The 17,078-nt window shown below is 47.1% G+C and overlaps 1 protein-coding gene across 2 annotated transcripts; it reads right to left on the bottom strand.

Moving 5' to 3' along the window:
• Positions 1-2,388: 2,388 nt before the first annotated feature.
• On the bottom strand, positions 2,389-16,974 carry tbc1d2 (TBC1 domain family, member 2). 2 transcript variants are annotated; one of them, XM_018759683.1, is made up of 14 exons: positions 16,914-16,974; positions 15,638-16,106; positions 13,264-13,396; positions 9,369-9,498; positions 8,787-8,905; positions 8,364-8,599; positions 7,648-8,022; positions 6,656-6,766; positions 5,727-5,899; positions 4,311-4,811; positions 3,970-4,090; positions 3,620-3,805; positions 3,356-3,477; positions 2,389-2,745 (listed from the first exon to the last, which is right to left on the bottom strand). In XM_018759683.1, the coding sequence occupies exons 2-14, from the start codon at positions 16,043-16,045 to the stop codon at positions 2,538-2,540; spliced, it is 2,823 nt and encodes a 940-aa protein (XP_018615199.1). In that variant the 5' UTR covers positions 16,046-16,106; positions 16,914-16,974; the 3' UTR covers positions 2,389-2,537. The 2 variants fall into 2 exon arrangements, with proteins under 2 accessions (XP_018615199.1, XP_018615200.1); XM_018759684.1 differs by having other exon boundaries at positions 16,910-16,962.
• Between the last annotated feature and the right edge of the window lie 104 nt (positions 16,975-17,078).

The raw sequence follows: 17,078 nt of genomic DNA, 5'->3' as shown, positions 1-17,078 counted from the left end.
TATAGGATCAGAATATATATTTTCAGTGATTAAAAAGGTTTTATTACATAAAACCAAATGTGTAGAACTTTGGTTGCAAACAAAAAATGAAGACAAAAATATCTGCATATTACACATGGAGATGCAAAATAATAAGAGCATGTGGCTTGAAAAGCTTCAACTGGAATTTAATTCCACTGTTACATCGCACAGAGCATTTGCGTGCAAAGCATGTGGGAAAAAATGCACCGTTAGTAAAGAAAAGAAAAATAAATTTAAGGACAGTATGAAATATTTACAGAATATATTGAAAAGGTATTTGAAAAATCTTGGTACTGTTAGAAGTACTCCTCTTTGTTGTGATATGAGTCAAATGGGTGTTTAAAGTTATTTGGGAACTTTGACAGCAAATCAGATGTTTTTATATTTTCAGTCATTTTAGTTCTGGAGCTTTATTAATATTTTGTAAGTGAAATTTACCCAGATTCTGGGAAAGGAAGGCTGCCTGTCAGGACTGCAGGTGGAGGGTTGCAGCGAGACGCCAGCCTGGACCCTGGACCAGAACCTTCTCTGTCCGGAGCCGGTGGCCTTTGTGTGGTTCTCACCACATCCTTCAGTTTGCCAAAACTAGCCGGGCCTGTCCCAGGCCTTTGGCAGGAGGCGATGTGCAGCAACGCCATCTGGGGATGATGAGAGGGTGGTGGCGTGTTCTTTAACGTCCCTCTGTCATGTATATATTGTCCCCCCCCCCCCCCATTTGTAACTGGAGCTGCTGAGTGACAGCTATAGTGTGGGGCCCCAGAGTGACCCACTTCAGTACAGTGATAAGCAAAGCCTAGTTTACTGACCCGCTTAGCAGCAGCGGAGCCACAGGAGTGGACGGCAGCTACACTAGCGCCACCTAGGGGACGGACACTTTGTCTTTGTAGGATATGATCACTAGGCCATTAGAAGCACGTGATTAGCAGTGCTATGATAGAACAATAGCTTTATTCAGTGACAAGATGCAGTTTTTGGTCTCCTCCTCCTCCCCCTTTGGTGGCGGTTTCGTTTTTGTTCTGATTGGAGGGGTGGGAGGGGCAGCAGTTTCAAAAAGATGATACTGTTGTGAAACGAGGATACATCGGTTTATTCGTCTGATGTAACACTAGCTTTTAGCTCTTAACTACAGTCTGTTGTTTGTAACATTGGACTAAACTTGTTTTTTTTATACGTATGATTTCTTATGTATCTTGTTTTTAAAAAAATAATAAAAACGTGAAACTTCAACTTGGTGTTTTCATTATGTTGTATGCTTCAAATGTGTTGGCTGCAAACTGCTGTTGCATAAGGTGCAGTTTACTTCTCTGCCACCATGCAGTTCCATCCTTTGTACAGTTCTGCTGTGTCAGTGTTTATACGAGTTATCATAAGCAGCCAAGTGGAACCAGAGCATTGATGTAGCATTTGTTATGTACAATATTTTACAAAAACAAACACTATATTAAAAAATAACTGACAAATATATAATGCTTCATGGAAAATACTGTATTTTTATACACACACATAAAATAACTTGCATATAGAACATAATTTTTTTGTGTCTTGTGAATGCATGATGTGCTTAAAGTACCTTTTCCTAGGTAAATAAATGAGCTGGCCAAGTATATAAGAAAGAGCACCTGCCAAAGCTGTAAACTGATTGCCACTGCAGAATACCACTGAGTGTAGGCTAGAAATACTTTTGGACACCACTGAATCATCAGTAAGTGTGTTTCCTATGTGCAAACAAACAAGTCATCTGACTATATGCTGTAAAATGTGACTGGTAACAGGCTGGAGGAGAGAAGTTGCTTCAGTGACTTTTTACAATGTTCTCCATTAATAATACTGTTTTCATTTTCATTAGTTGATAGTGGTCAATCAGCTGGAGTTGGAGGAAGAGAGGACAGGCAGTTTACACACATCTCAGAAAGTTTGTGAGGAAATGTTGTTGACCGAAGATAAGTGATTGTAAATATTTATGGTACATTTTACAAAAAAAATGTGGCACTGATTCCTTAGGTTGAAATTTAAGACAAGAGAAGGCTGAAGGGCAACATGTTGGTCCAGGTAGGTATACAAAGAAAGCAACCAGCAGTGCTTTTGCTATAAAACCAGCGTGTTCCACTCAGACATGAGGTGGCATCACAGGCCTTCACTGCACTGCTCCCTAGTGGCCTGTTAGCAAGGCTTCAGCATCTAGACTGCTGCACCTGCCCTGGTCCTCAGGCCTTTTCATACAGAGCAGTCACGGTAAGACCTACACATCTGTATTCACTTTTTGTGACTAAAACAGCTTCTTCTACTACAGTGTCATGAATAAATATATTTTACATATACAGTTGCTTTGCTTGTGAGCCCTTCCTGCCCAATGGGAGTTTGTTGTACTGATCTGTGCTTCTGGATGAGTGGGCCTGTTTATAGCAGGTCAAACTTCTTGCTTCCTGTCCATCTGCCAACAGACCAAAAAATGACCTTTCCTTCAGGGTTGTATTTGTGTCAGCCATGCTGCATCACCAAGGGGACTACGGCCAGAGCTACGCGTCATCATCCTCACTGGCAACAGCATCCAGCTCCTTGTCCGTGTGCTGTATGCTCTCACTGTTCTCTTCCACAAATTCCTGCTGGACGCGTTCAAGCTCAAGCTGGTCAGCTTGCAGCCGCTCCAGGTGCTGTGCCCTCCGGTTTCGCAGCAGCCGCATGGGGAAGGGGTTCAGCTCATGGAAGGCGATGCTTGTTAGCTTCCTGATGGTTTTACAGAACAAAACAGATTTTCAGCCACGAAGCTAAATAAGACCTTGGTTTACATTACTTCTCTTAATTTAGCAGACATTTTTTGTCAACGTGACATACAACTCAAAGCACATCAACAGGAGACCTAGAGCTTTAGACATTGACAAAGGATTATTGACACACAGCTTGTCCATCTGATACCACTATGTTGCTGGCTCATATCCCTCATGTAGCTGCCTATAGTAGTGATGTTCAAACAGCAAATACATAGATAACCATAGCAGATGGATCCTTCTTGAATGTTGGCATATATTCAGCACCTCTGAGGGACAGAGGGAGTTCCACCATATGAAGACCCAAATTGAGAACTGGCGAGTTTTACATTTTTTGATCCCTTGAGATTGGTATCATGAAGTGGTCAGAGGTAGAGGAACACAGTGATCTTGCTGGAGTGCAGGGTTTGATAAATAAATGTAAAGGCCACAGTGGGCACATGTAAGCCAGCAGCACAGCAGTTAGGTTGCTGACCAGATGCTTTTGATAACTGAGGTGACGCTAGTTACACCCCGTATTTGTTCCCCTACTAAAATCAGTGGCATGGTTTCACAGAGAAAATTCTCACCTGCCATCTGAGATGGTTTTGGTGAAGAAACGTAGGTACTGGTAAATCTCAATGGTGTCATGGATCTTCAGGATATCCTCCTCCTTGTACTTGAAGATGGCCATTGCATAGCGAAATAACACCTGTGGCAGTGACAAGTGGTCAAACAACATGAGACATACTATCACAGTAGTGAGGTGGAGGGAACCTTCTGTTGAGGGTTGTGGATTTTTCTGGATTTTTGGAGCTTTTTCTGGGATGCGAACATAACACACTCTTTCCCACCTTGGTGCCCTCGTACAGGAAGGCATCCCACACACGCAGCAGGATGTCACTGGCCAGACTCTCCACGAAAGCCACCATGAACCAGTTGAAGGTGACGAGGGACACATCCACGCTGTACTCCTCAAGGTGGGCCATAAGCCGGGGCATCTTCTCTGCCATGAAGTCCTTCAGCACCCGTTGGTCTGCCTGTGGAGTCACGGGGGGGAGTTAGGAGGAGCTGGCAGGAGGGAGCAGAGTCCTCACCATCCATACGGTTTTCTGTTCCATTGGGTTTTCTGCTCTGTGGTGTGTAAAGAAAGCCGTCAACTTGGCGTGTACGTATCTGATTTGTACACACTCAGTCTACACACCTGGGAGGCAATGAGGGTCTTGCTGTAGTAGTCCTGGGGCATGATGGTTTCCACCACAGCCACTAAACACCAGAAGGCTTCCTCCTCATCTTCTAGAACCAGGAGGGCAATGGCTGCCAGCCTGAAAGGATAGGGAGATGGCCCATGGGTACACAAGTATATATTCAGCAAAAAGCCAATGTGTGTAGGGAGTGCGAGTATGTGATCGTAACCCAGCCTTTGAGGACTCAGTCAATAGTTAAGGTATAAAGGTGAAAAAGTGTGGGATTTAAGTGTAAATGAGAAAATGACCACTAGGCGACACTGTTCATCTGGAGTTCTCAGTCGTGGTACTACTATACCTGTTGAGGCCCTGACAATAGCCGATTGTGGGGTTCTGCCAGGAGAATGCCATCAGGATGCGGTGGAGCTGCTTGAGGGCGGGGCTGGTGGGCGAGGAGAAACGCTCATTGCTGGTGAGTGTGCGGTGTAGGTCAAGCTGGATCTGCCGGGCAGCAGGGTGCTGGGAGGCCTGTCCCTTTTTGCACAGCTGGCGGTACCGTCCCGGCTGGCGTACGCGGTGGGAGTGCGTGCGCATCCGTACCACCCATCGCCACACTCGTGGGCGGAAAGATGGTGGCACACCACCCCGTAGCAGCACCTTTAGCTCTGGGGAGGGTGTCAGCTCACCTGATGGCCGCCCACCCAGATACTGTGCCCAACGGGCCTCACTGGTCTTGTCTCCAGACTCCTGCTGCAGCAGGTTGTGTGAGCGGATCTCTAAAGCCTGGATCCTTGCCAGTAGCTTCATGTCCTCCACCTCATAGTCTGGGATGATCTTGAAGCCATAGTCGTCATGTTCCCTGTGGTTATAGAGGAAAAAAAATTAATTCCTCTATTGTCAGTAACCACATATCTAATGCAGGATCACAGTGGTCCAGCTATCCTGGAGGGACAGGATATGAATCGGTTTTTCACCCTGGAGAGGAGGTCAGACTCTCATAGGGCAGTCATGCACACTCATTCAGTCAAACATACATGCACTCCCAGCAACTGAGAGTCACTAATACACACACACACACAATCTGAAACCGCTTGTCCCAAGTGGGGTTGTGGCGAACCGGAGCCTAACCCGGCAGCACAGGGTACAAGGCTGGAGAGGGAGGGGTCACACCCAGGATGGGACGCCAGTCCATCACAAGGCACCCGAAGCAAGACTCGAACCCCAGACCTGTCAAAGAGCAGGTCCCAGCCAAACCCACCATGCCCCCCCGCCACTAATTTACCTGAAACACAACTTTTTTAACTGCGAGAAGAAGCACATGTGAACATGGGGAGAACGTATAAACTCCATATCGAATGAGCCGGGTTTGAATTCACAGCCCAGGAGCTGTGAACCACTAACGTTACCACCTGTGCCACCATGCCATCCCAAAAGAAAGTCATACTTTTATTATTGCTTTATGAAGGCGTTGTCTTCCGAGGCTGTCAGTTATTTTCTTCATGGTGGTGACCACTCCACAATAGCAAGGGAGACACTATTATGCATGAGCTTGTTATTTTGATTCTATTCCAAGCATTTCTTTGCACATGACCCTTCCACACTTGCACAAACTGCGCTACTTATGTTTTCGAAGGCGATAAGACGTGTCACATGTGAGCCCATGAAAGTAAAGGCATTACTGCAACAGAATTCTGACCTATTTCCTGAAGCGCCACACTGTAATGTGACACTTAACTGTATGTGACCAGGCTGTTGACGGCATCCCACCCTTTACCTGATAGGGTCCAGTTTGAGGTGGTCCTTGGCATCCCCCTGCAGCGCCTCCTCTACCAGCCTCCGCACGGCCTCCCGCTCCCCTTGGTCCAGGCCTTTGGTCTCCTGCAGCTTGCGCAGCACTGCCAGGTAGCGGCTCTCTGCCTGGCAACTCCTGGCTTCCAGGTAGGCGCACTACGAGACAGACAGAAGGTTCATGCGGGTGTCTGCAGTGGAGCCCCGCAAGGTTCACAAAGCCTCTTTTTGACTCTGTCGGCTATAAAACTGGAAATGGGGACACCCACACGCAGGACCCTAGCATCCATCTTAGGCTAACCTTAGGATGGCTCGTGAGTTCGGTAAAAGAGAAACCATTTATGAACTTCCCCGTTGGCTTGTTTTAGTGCTGAGAGTGCCTTGGGAATGGCACATTTTCCTTTGTTAGGCCACCACAATGCTGGTTACTATGGAAAAACCGAAAAATAAAAACCAGAAACCAAGTCCTTTGGCCTTTAGGAGTGCCGAGCCAGAAAGTGTCCTATTCTGGTATCGCAACGCAGGTGTGATCTCACGAGTGCAGATGATCTGGTTTTATTCAGCATCTGAACAGCCAGGGGGTAGGGCGGCTCTGCGTCTTGCACGTTGCTTTCATGAAGTCGCACACTCAGTTTATAAGTAACCGGTGCTTTTTTCATTCTAGCTGAACAGGTTTCTCGAGTTTAGTGCGACATCTGTAACGTGCATCTTATTCATTTCCACGTGCAGTCAAAAACACTCTCCCTTGACTCTTCTCCTCTCGTTCACAGCCAAACTGAAAGGTGTGGATGACCACTACTATGGTGCCACGCAGACTTAATGACATGCTGTTATGTGATTGACATTCTTGAAGTAGCTGGTGGTGTCTCTTTAGGAAGGTTGTGACCTGAGATCACTCACGTGGAGGACACTCACCTTCACCATTAGACTCTTCTCCTGCTCTGAACTCTTTCGCCACAGATTTGTCAGCTGGTAGATCTCGGAGTTCAGGAAGTTGTTCTGAAGTTTGTAGGCTTCAATATCATCCTGTAGGACAGCATCAGAGAGAAACCAACTGAAGTATATCGTTCAGGTTAAGTATCTGGCCAGCAGCCTAACCACTGTGCTGTTGGCTTACGCATGACCACTGGGTATACCCCCGCAAGAATGCTGCACTTCTTTACCTCTGGCCAACTGCTTGTCTCATTCAAAAGGGGTCCAACATCGAAAGCTCACTGGTTCTCAGTTTTGGCTCTAATGTGCTATAAAGAACTTCCTCTGTCCCTCAGAATGGCTGAATCCCTGCCAGCACTCAAGATGGGTCTCAAACCCATCTGATTCAGAGCTAATTCCCTCTTGATCTCCTGACAGTTACATAAACGTAACTGTGCTTTGATTATCTATGTATTTGCTATTTGAGTTTCATTTCTACAGACAGCTACATGAGGGGTACATCACTTTGGAGAAAAGTGTCTGACAAAGTGAAGAATTGTAAATTTAGCTGAAACATTTGTCTAAAGTGACATAAAATGTGAAGTCTGTACAATAAGCTACTTACAGTGATTTACCAATTTATGCAGCAAGGTAGTTCTTACTGTATCAGGTCAGGGTAAGTAGCTTGATCAAAGGTACTACAGAAGGAGGTGGAATTTGAACCTGGGTCCTTCAACTGCAAGGCAATGAATCTAACCACTAAGCTGCCTGCTACCCAATCTTTGTTGTTTTCTTGCATGTGGAGGAAGTTTCCTGTGGTGCAGATTGCTGGTGGTATCGCTGACATAGTCACTGTACCGCGTAGCACAGAGTGCAGTGCCTGTGGGGTCGGCGTATATATTTTCCGCATGAGCACCGTTCCGTTAGCCCACAGCGTACTATGGTTTAACACTACCGTGTCGCGGTTATTACTGCATGGCTGAGACTCCCCCCACCTTGAGATTCTCGATCTCCTCCTGCGGCTGCCCAGGGGTCTCGGCCGCTACACCATTGGTGATGGCAGTGTTGGCAGCCACCTGCTCTGACAGCTTGAGGATGACCTCCTGTTTGGCCTGGTTCCTTTCCATCATGAGCTGCACGTGTTCCTGCAGCTCAGCCACATGAGCATCACGCTGAGCCAGGCTCTTGTGCAGCGCCTCCTTTTGGCTGTGCAGAGCCTCCAGCCGTGCTCCGAGGTTGGCCGCGTGCCGCTCCTGGCTCTGGAGCAGCTCCAGTCGCTCTTGCTCTCCTTCTGCCGACAGGAACTGTACGCAGGTGCGCTTCTCCTGCTGCGCCGCTTCCAGTGCCTTGTGCAGCAGCCATACCAGCTCCTGACAGAAAGTGATCACACACATCACACACATCATCTGAAACCGCTTGTCCCATACGGGGTCGTGGGGAGTCGGAGCCTAACCCGGCAACACAGGGTGAAAGGCTGGAGGGGGAGGGGAAACACCCAGGACGGGACGCCAGTCCGTCGCAAGGCACCCCAAGGGGGACTCGAGCCCCAGAGCCACCGGAGAGTAGGACCTAGTCCAACCCATTGTGCCACCGCACCCCCCGCAGAAAGTGATGCCAGAAACAAAAAAGGATGTCATGAGGGATCCTCAGTCAGGAACCAATCATGGGACACACCTCTGTGATAGGCTCCCCTTCTTTCTGGACACCCTACCTTCTGTGCCTTGACTTCTTCAGACAGCAAGTGCACCTGCTGCTGGAGGCGAGAAGTCCGGTCTGCTGCAGAGGCCTTCTGCTGGTCTGCTGTCATGGTGGCTGACAAACCCCTCTTCTTCTTCCTGCTGCGAAGGGACAGGGATGGAGACAACGAGAAAGACGAAGGCAGGGAGGGGGACGGGCAGGAAGACTTCTGATCGAACGACGACTCTGGCTGAACGGGTAGTATGGAGTCTGTGAGAGCAGAAAAGAAGAGATGGATACTGTCAGTATGCGGAGGTGTTCCGCAGGACGTCCCTCCTTTCTAACCCTTACTCATTATCATCAAACCTGGGTGGAGCCAATGAAGCGTGTCTGGTTTCGCCTCTGCATTTGCGTATGAGTGCGTGTGCGTGCGTGCACAGTCTGTAATGGAACAAACCTCTAAGCGTGGCCAACGTTCCTGCCTCCTCTGGCGGGGGCAACACGTCCTCCCATGGGAACGTGCTCTGCGTCGGCTCCTGGGACGAGAGGCTCAGACGTAGGCTGTGCACCGAGTTCCTGCGTGAGACGCACACATTTAGCCTCGCAGCACCGCAGCCCTCGAGGAGAACCCCGGACTCTCCTGTTCTTTGCTTTCTAACAGATCATTATACTTTTGCGGTCTTATTTTCCTCATGGTTTCACCAGGAAAGTTGCAATCCACGAAATACAAACTTCCCTTTATTTATTCCCCCCCCCGTCCACAGGCAGGGTTCGCGTCCACATTCCGACAGCCAAAAAAACTCATCTTCACATCAGCCGTGGCGCTACACATGAATTCTCCAGTTCCAGGTTTTTTTTTTTTCAGTTTTACTTTCTTGAAATACCACATTCATATTTAATCACGCTGCAGTGCAAGTCACCACAGTCTTAAATCTTACACGCCGAACAAGAGGAACTGGCCGTTAACGAAAATCCAGGCTGCTCGTGAGAGCCGACAGCACCCTCCCTTAGGAGTGCGTGTTGGGGTACGTCTGCTTACTGGATCTCAGTCAGGGGGTGCTTAAAGGAGACGTTGCTCAGTGTCCCACGCTGCTTCACAGCAGGTAGCGTCGCCGCCGTCTCGCCTACCAGTATCGTGGGGGTCTTCACCGCAGGCAGGAAGTTTACATCTGCCCCAGAGAAGAAAAATAAAACAAAAAACAAAACGTAAGCATTGCTGAAGTTGACAGAATGTCTCCACTTGTAAGCAGTGCTCACAGCGGGCTCAGTATGGGGCAGCATCTGCGGTGACTTCCTGACAAACACCACTGAGACAGCACAACCAGCCAAACGCACGGCGGATCACAGTTGATGTGAAATGGCCCTTTTTGTCTGCTGCTTTCTGAACCTTGTGAGGTGGAGTCACTCTCTCAATCCACCTGCGGTGACCAGCCTTTCACATAATGAATAGACAAAGCCCAGTCCTGGGGATCATCGACAGCACTCATGTAAGTGGGGGAATATATCCAGTACTGTTTTTATTTTAATGTGACACAAAAAAAAAAAAAAATCGAGTGACACAGTATGACACAGTATGTGCCCCAGAGCTTCTCGTCCCAGTCTGTGGGCTCTCCATGTTCGTGTGGGTTTCCTCGGGGTACTCTGGTTTCTTCCCACAGTACAAGTATTTCAGGTGAACTGGCGATTCTAAATTTCCAGTATTTTGATTTCCCAGCGTACCCTGCCTCTTATCCTTCTGGGACATGCTCTGAACCACTGGAGAATATAACTGCAATAACCACTTGTCCTAATCAGGATTATGGTAATCTGGAGCCTATCTTGGAATCAATGGGGCAAACAGTGGTTGTGCACTGTGGATGGGACACACACATACACACACACACACACACACACACACACACACCACGGGCAATTTAGTGTTCTCAATCCACCTGGACCACATACCTTTGGACTGTGGGAGGAAACTGGAACACCTGGAGGAAACCCTCACAGAGGGAGACAAATCTGACACGATGCCTGAGCAGACCAGATGCCGTGAGGCAGGTGCACTACCCACTGCGCCAATGAAACCGAAGTGGAAGAAAGTGTACCCGATCTTCAAAATGACGGTGTGAACGGAACAGTAAAAGCATGGGGGAGCTGTGCAGGGGGGTTCGGCGAGGCACTGTTAGCAAATGTGCGAGAATTTCTCGGAAAGGGGCATGCCGAGCACACGCTGCAGTAAGGAGAAGTGCAGCTAACAAGCAAAGACCGGCAACTTCCTGCTTCACTACACCCACCTGCCACATCACACACCTGCTGAGAAACGAATATTCCGATCGGCTGCTTCTCCAACTGTCAGCACAGCAGTACCGTAATAGGAACCAGAGATCTCTATCTTGGCTCTTTTCTCTATGGTAGGATGTGGAGGTTGAGGAAGACAACATAACATCATCCCCTTATCATTCATCTCACTTGTCTATAAAAAAAGCGTCCTGTTCACATTGTACATGGAGAACTATGGACTGCATGAGCAGATCTCGTCATACAGGGACCTTGATGCTGTTGATCTTCATATACTAGGGCCTTGTTTTTAGGAAACAAAGGGAAATTAAAATGTGCGCTTCCGCAATTCTCTCATGTGGCCAGAAAACACAGGCCTACAACAGTTGGAGAAGAACCATGGAGCTCTATTTGAAGTTCCTTATGAAAAAAGATTCAAATGAGCACCTTTTGCCAAAAATTTCAGCTGACCACATTCCACGCCTGAGACCACTGGGTTTATTTCCCCAGGGCATGATGGGTATTTTATGAGTTTATTCATCCACGATATACCACCTTAAAGCAAAAAGCCAGAGGAGTCCTGAACCTAAGAGTTGCAGAACATAAAAGCACAGAATTTTTCACGAGCGGTTCGTCCAACTGCGACGAGTAGGACCAAAGAGTCCACTGTGTTTGTGAAAGTGTCGGTCTTTGTCATTTCCTAAAACTGCCGGAAAGTTATGGTTGGGGATGTGGATGTGGTTTTGGTGGGGTGTTAGAAGTGTGTTGTGGGAATGGATCCGGTTTGGGTGGGGCAATGGCTATGACTGGGGCAAGTGGCTGAGGGAAGTTTCTCGTTCTGAGCTCCGTCTTCTGTGAACACTTCTGGACATGTGATCGTGACAGCCATCATGATGACATTATCGGGGCAACCACGATGACTTCGTAGGAATATTGTGTTTGAACGAACTGAAAATTTTTCCACTGATGTAGAGACCCAGTCATCATATTGTCATTTTCACCCAGAAGCTACCTTCTCTTAATGATAAATCATACTATATTTCCCATGTGATCTGAAACATTAATTGTTATTAAAACATTAACCTTGCTCGCTGGGTTTCGGTGCTACTCTAAGACTGAGAAACTATTCAGTGGGGGGCAGCAGCTAGCATAGTAAGTAGCGCCATCCTCTTTCACTTGAAGGTTCCGGGTTCAAATCGCAAGGCATTTGCGCAGTACTGATAGAGTAAAAAGTACCCAACTGTGTAAGTGGGTTAATCGGCGTAAGGAGCTTAGTGTTCAAACCTCACGCCGTAAGTTCGGGTAATTGGATAAAGGAAAAAAATTACAATAAATATGTGGTGCAACCTTGTTAGCCATTACCCTCTGCTGTTAACTACCATGCCAAGAAACACTGGTTCACATATCAAAAGTCAGGGATTTACCAGTGCTTCCAAGTACAGATATTCTGTACACATGACCAAAACCATGCACAGTGAAACCAAGCAAAAGTTTCTGTTACTTTTATATTAAAAACCGTTTTTTTCCACATTACCACGTGATTGTACAGCAAAGTAAATCAAAACAGGTGAAAAATCAAGGTCAAGTTCTGTGACAAAACTGTGTGCAGGTAAAAATGCTTTTCCTCCTGCACTCAATGCTGCCAGCAAAGAAGCCAGTCTTTCGTTCTTGGTGGACAGCATAGAAATTTTTAACATGGGCAGCACGTCACTGTAAATGGCACTGCAAACTGTGTAGTGTAAAATATCACCGTGGTCTGCATTGCGAGGAAGATTATGGGAGACCTAGAGAAGTTATTACAACCTGTTATGGGCTGTTTTTCAAACAGGCTTTCTTTCCCAACAAACTTTCCCGGTGACACCCAATTATGAAATCCCTCTCATAGTTAAACAAAGCGCTTTTACATAATACCCTGTTACCCTGGCAACATGCGACATCCACAAAACTCTTCTGAAAATGACATTAGCTGCCACCTCCTCCAGTGTCTCCTACAAAGGAGTCATGTGTTTTATACTCATTAGAACTTCTTTCTATTTTCATCCCTCTTTCCTTCCTTGTACCACACCCATTTTGGACCAGTCAGCACTATGGTGATACAAGTACGCCTGCAAGAATGTCTATCATTTCCACTTCCTGAGGTGCCGGAGGTTAGGAAAGCAGCAGCAGCAGCAGCGACCAGAAGAGGCAGGAAGTCTATTAAGCAAACGTGATGCAATAAACTTTCAGCTGTGAGTCATTTCATGTTTTCAGTTTGTCTCCAGACAACATGGCCAGTCTCATCACTGTCTTGTAGGGTTATGTGGTCCTCCAACAGCAGTCTTTGCTCCCTCGCGTGTGGTTTACACTTTGGTGGATTGCCGACGCGAAACGCCTTTAACTTTTTGTATTTGGTTTGAGCACAAAGCGTGCGCAGGCATAACAGATTTTCTTCATACTGTAGACATTGGCCAAACATGCAGAGCCATGTTCTTACTACCATGTTACCTCTTAGATCAGTTGCGAACTACACCGAGTTTCATCTTTGAATACTGACAGAGCTCAAATTCAAGTGTTTTAGGGAACTAAGACTGGGGCACAGGTGTATGGCAGACCCAGTAAGGGACACAGGTGTGTGACATGCATCTGTGTGTTGAGCTGGATTCTCAGTCCTCCTGCAGCTGCAGCTGGCTCACCTGCGCAGCCTCCTGGTGCTGCCTGCTCTCCAACCGCCTGTGCGTATCCGCACACCTGCGCAGGCACCCTGTGCTGCCAGCGCTTCTGTTGCAGCTGTTGCAGCCAGTACATCATGGCCTCTCGGTTCTTCGCCTGCAGAGACAGAAAACAATGCAAGAAATCTCGATGCCACACCCAGATTGCGTGTGTTTACTGGGCGTGTGCGCTAGTGCACGTTAACAGCAATCCAAATGCACGTTCTGTCATCGCGACTAAAGATGTCTCTTTGTTATGCACAGGTGATTTGGAAAGAAATAAACACTAGAATCTTTTTCTAAATCACAGTGCCATTGGTACATTTACACTGAATTTATTGGTTATTATCCATCCATCTAATGTCAATAACCACTTATTTAGTGCATGCTCATGGTGGTCCAAAGCCTATCCTAGAGCACAAGCATGAGGCAAAGTGCACCCTGGACAGGATGCCAGTTTACCAGCATTATGCAGGGGAAAAGTCCTGAGAACAAATGTAATAAGCAACAGAAGAGATGTGTCTGAATTAACACACAGGGTGGATCTGTAGCTGCTGGGGAACGCCAAGGTCTACCCTTATCGCAAATGGAAAGTAAAAGAAAAATAGCACAGATCAAAAATCTAGATAATCATTAACAATGGAAGGTATGGGTTCAGTCAACCAGGATGTGACATGCAAAAAAAAACTACAAAATGCCAGAGGCTGAGGTTTTGTTGAGGGGCAGCAGGTGACACAGTGGTTTGAATCCCCAATCTCACCGTAGTACCCTTGATGAATGTACTTACCCCAAACTGTAAAAATTTCCAAGCTGTACAAAAAGGTAAATTGTAAATAGCTTAGTATACGAACCTCACATTGTACTAACTAAATAAAAATAATAATAATAATCGACAAGGGCGTAATGTATGGGTCTGCTGTCTAAACTGCAGCAGGTGTGGAACAACACACTCGCTGAGCCAAAGCCGGTGATCTAGGTTCCTCATAGGACATTGTCCTCCTGTTGGCTGCAACCGAATTCATCATGTGACAAGTGATGTTAAAATGTACTTTCCATGTCAACCAGGTCCAAATAATGAGTCAAATGACCACATTTATCATTTCAAACAACATCTGGGACTCAGACATTTCACAAAGGGGAATCCCTGTTCTTGCGTCACTGAGAGGGAATAACATATTTCAGCACCCCGTTCTCACAGAGTGGTCTTTCATTGCATGACCACTTGGGACCCCCATGCCCGGGTGGATGTGCTCTCCCCGTGGGTGGGAGGCATAGGCACAAATGAAGAGCCGTATTAGTCATTTCCACACTGCGACTCCACCCACCCACACAAAGTCAACAGGTTGTGACCCTTAGTTGGCCTGGGTTTGTAAGACATGGTGTGGTGTGAGGCTCACTATACAGAGAACTAAATGACCCTACAGTTGAAGAGACTGAAAAGAAGCAATCTGTCTGGGTGCTTCGCCATCACCTGCCCCACCACGGCTCCATTCTGTCCGATCGCTTACTAAGAATTACAAAAACGCCCGCCTGGGCCGAGAAGCTCACCAGCAGCTTCTTCCAGTTTATTCTTATCTTCCAAATGGTTTCCAGTAGCACAAGTAAACTGGCACATTCTGTCTCATCCTTTGGTAGATTACATCATTTACCTTTAGTTAGCAGAAAGCTGAGTCTGTGTAAATGGAATTAAACTCATATCACTGATCAGCTGTCAAGCCAATAAGATTTATTTTTGAGGCCCAGAAATGTATACAGCTTGTTTCTATACATCTAATACTTTTCCATACAACATAACTGTGCCAGATATGCTGTTTAGTACATTCTTTAGAAAGCCCAGTTGACACAATCCAGTCAGAAGAGTCAGAATGGCATAGATTTCATCACTGCTGTCATTGCTCAAGGTGGTGGTTCGTGACCGCCTCTGAACTCCACATTGTTTCAACAAAATGACATTCAGATTTTGCTTTGCTGCAAGACGTTGAGCTACAACCATTACTGGAAGCCCAGATCAGTTGTGAAATTATTAAGACAGATGGGCTCTAAGGGAATGGGCTCTTCACTGTCCTACAGGGTGCAGGTGGCACAACAGTGCGAGTTGCTGCTTCGAATGTGAACCTGGGTATCCTTCCTGCTGTAGTACCTTTGATCAAGGTACTTACTCTAAATTACTACTGTCAAAATTGTTCTCCTACATAAATGGGTAAATTTGTGTAAGTCATAGCTAAACATTTTAACTTGCTTTGAAAACCGCCATCTAAATGAATAAATAATAATAATAATAGTCATCATCATCACCATCATCATCATGATAATGTGAAGGTTTCTCCAGCTTATTCAATGCCCCATCCTCTGTGCTTACCTTGAGAATGAAGGTGCGTTCTGGAGTCTGAATGTGGAAGGTCCCTTCATCTGCCTGGAGGGGGAAGCCGAATGTGGCGTCGGCGAGCTCGATGTGGCCCAAAGGGTTGGGGTCTTGGGGGGTCCTATAGTAAAACAGCTGGCACTTCCTCGCCTTGTATGTGAACCAACGGGACTTCCAGCTCCTGAGGGGTCCACCCAGCTTGTGCAGGTATCCACAGAGGCTGTTGGGAGTTCGCTTTGTGATCCCCGACACAGCCTCCTCTGTAGAGTCCGTACGTGGATCCTCTGGCTTGCTTCGATCAGTCTTCGGATGTCCCATCCTTTCCTCTCTCAGCTCTCCTTGGCTTTCCGAGCGAGTAACGTCTCTGGGTGCAGCAGGGGAGGGTGGCCTTACAGGAAGTGGCATGGGTGTCGCAGCTGAGGGATTTCCTCCTGGGACCTGGGAATAAATCACTTCAAGCAGAAGTCTGCAAAACAGAAGCAAAACCACAATGATTCAGGGGGTTTCAAGAGATTCCCCCGATTGCAGAAAAGTTCAGAGTCAACAGCCACTCAGGCATCTTCATACTCCCTCGCGGCGCGAACCAACAACATGGTGGTAACGGGCAAACAAGCTGCGCTGCGGTAATCCCGTGTCAGCATGTAAATCTTATTGCCTCTTGTCCTGCACTTTTTCTTTACTCTGTGTTTCATGTCACTTTGGAGGAGAGACTCTTCTAGAAGACCCAATGTAAATGTAAGGGGAGGATCCACACTAGTTGCTCTCCTTTCCCAACTGGGATTTCTTCATTCTATGTACGGAAATCTTTCTGATATGATATCTTTCCTGAAATCAGCTTAGCAAACACTGTTTTTTTGCTTTACTCACATGCTTTAAGTTTAATATTCCACAGCTGTAGCCAGCCGGTACTACTATGCCATGGTGTACACCCCTTCCCTTAAGCTGAACATGACATTTAGACACTTTCACTTCCCAGCTTAGTTAGTCTGACACCGATTGAGTCCCAGGACAGCAGCAGCAACCCGACTGTCGTAGAAATCAGTGTGAAAAAGCAGGTTTGAAAGTCAAACAAAGAGCAGCAAAGAGTCACTCACTCACTGTACCTGCGCTGCTCGAACGGACGCACCTGTGGTCAAGTGGGTTACAGTCAGTGCGCGACAGCGCGCTCTGCTCCGCGATCCATCCCCGATCATTATCATCATCATTATCATCATCATGGTAAAACAGTCAAACTCCGGATCAGAGATCCGTGTCAAATGCGCAACTTACTTACATGAGTTCCTGTCCAGAATGCAGACATGGTGCTGCTCCGTGTGTGTGTCCGTGTCCGACCGCCTCTCTTGTCACTCACTCAGTGCGTCCAGTTCGGTCGGCGCGCGGCTCGGCGGCTCCACCGGTAACGAGCGCTGACTGAGCGCGCGGTGGACGCGCCGATCAT

The sequence above is a fragment of the Scleropages formosus genome, chromosome 5 (genome assembly GCF_900964775.1).
Source record: "Scleropages formosus chromosome 5, fSclFor1.1, whole genome shotgun sequence".
Taxonomy (NCBI): domain Eukaryota; kingdom Metazoa; phylum Chordata; class Actinopteri; order Osteoglossiformes; family Osteoglossidae; genus Scleropages; species Scleropages formosus.
Note: the sequence above shows the minus strand (reverse complement) of the source record. Positions and strands in the feature narration are given on the sequence as shown.

Coding starts and splice junctions, on each gene's coding strand:
- tbc1d2 (XM_018759683.1), bottom strand. CDS start 16,045: ATGCCACTTCCTGTAAGGCCACCCTCCCCTGCTGCACCCAGAGACGTT. Junction 9,499..13,263: donor AGCACCAGGAGGCTGCGCAG/GTGAGCCAGCTG, acceptor TCTCTGGGGCAG/ATGTAAACTTCCTGCCTGCG. Junction 2,746..3,355: donor AAAACCATCTCAGATGGCAG/GTGAGAATTTTC, acceptor TAAAACCATCAG/GAAGCTAACAAGCATCGCCT.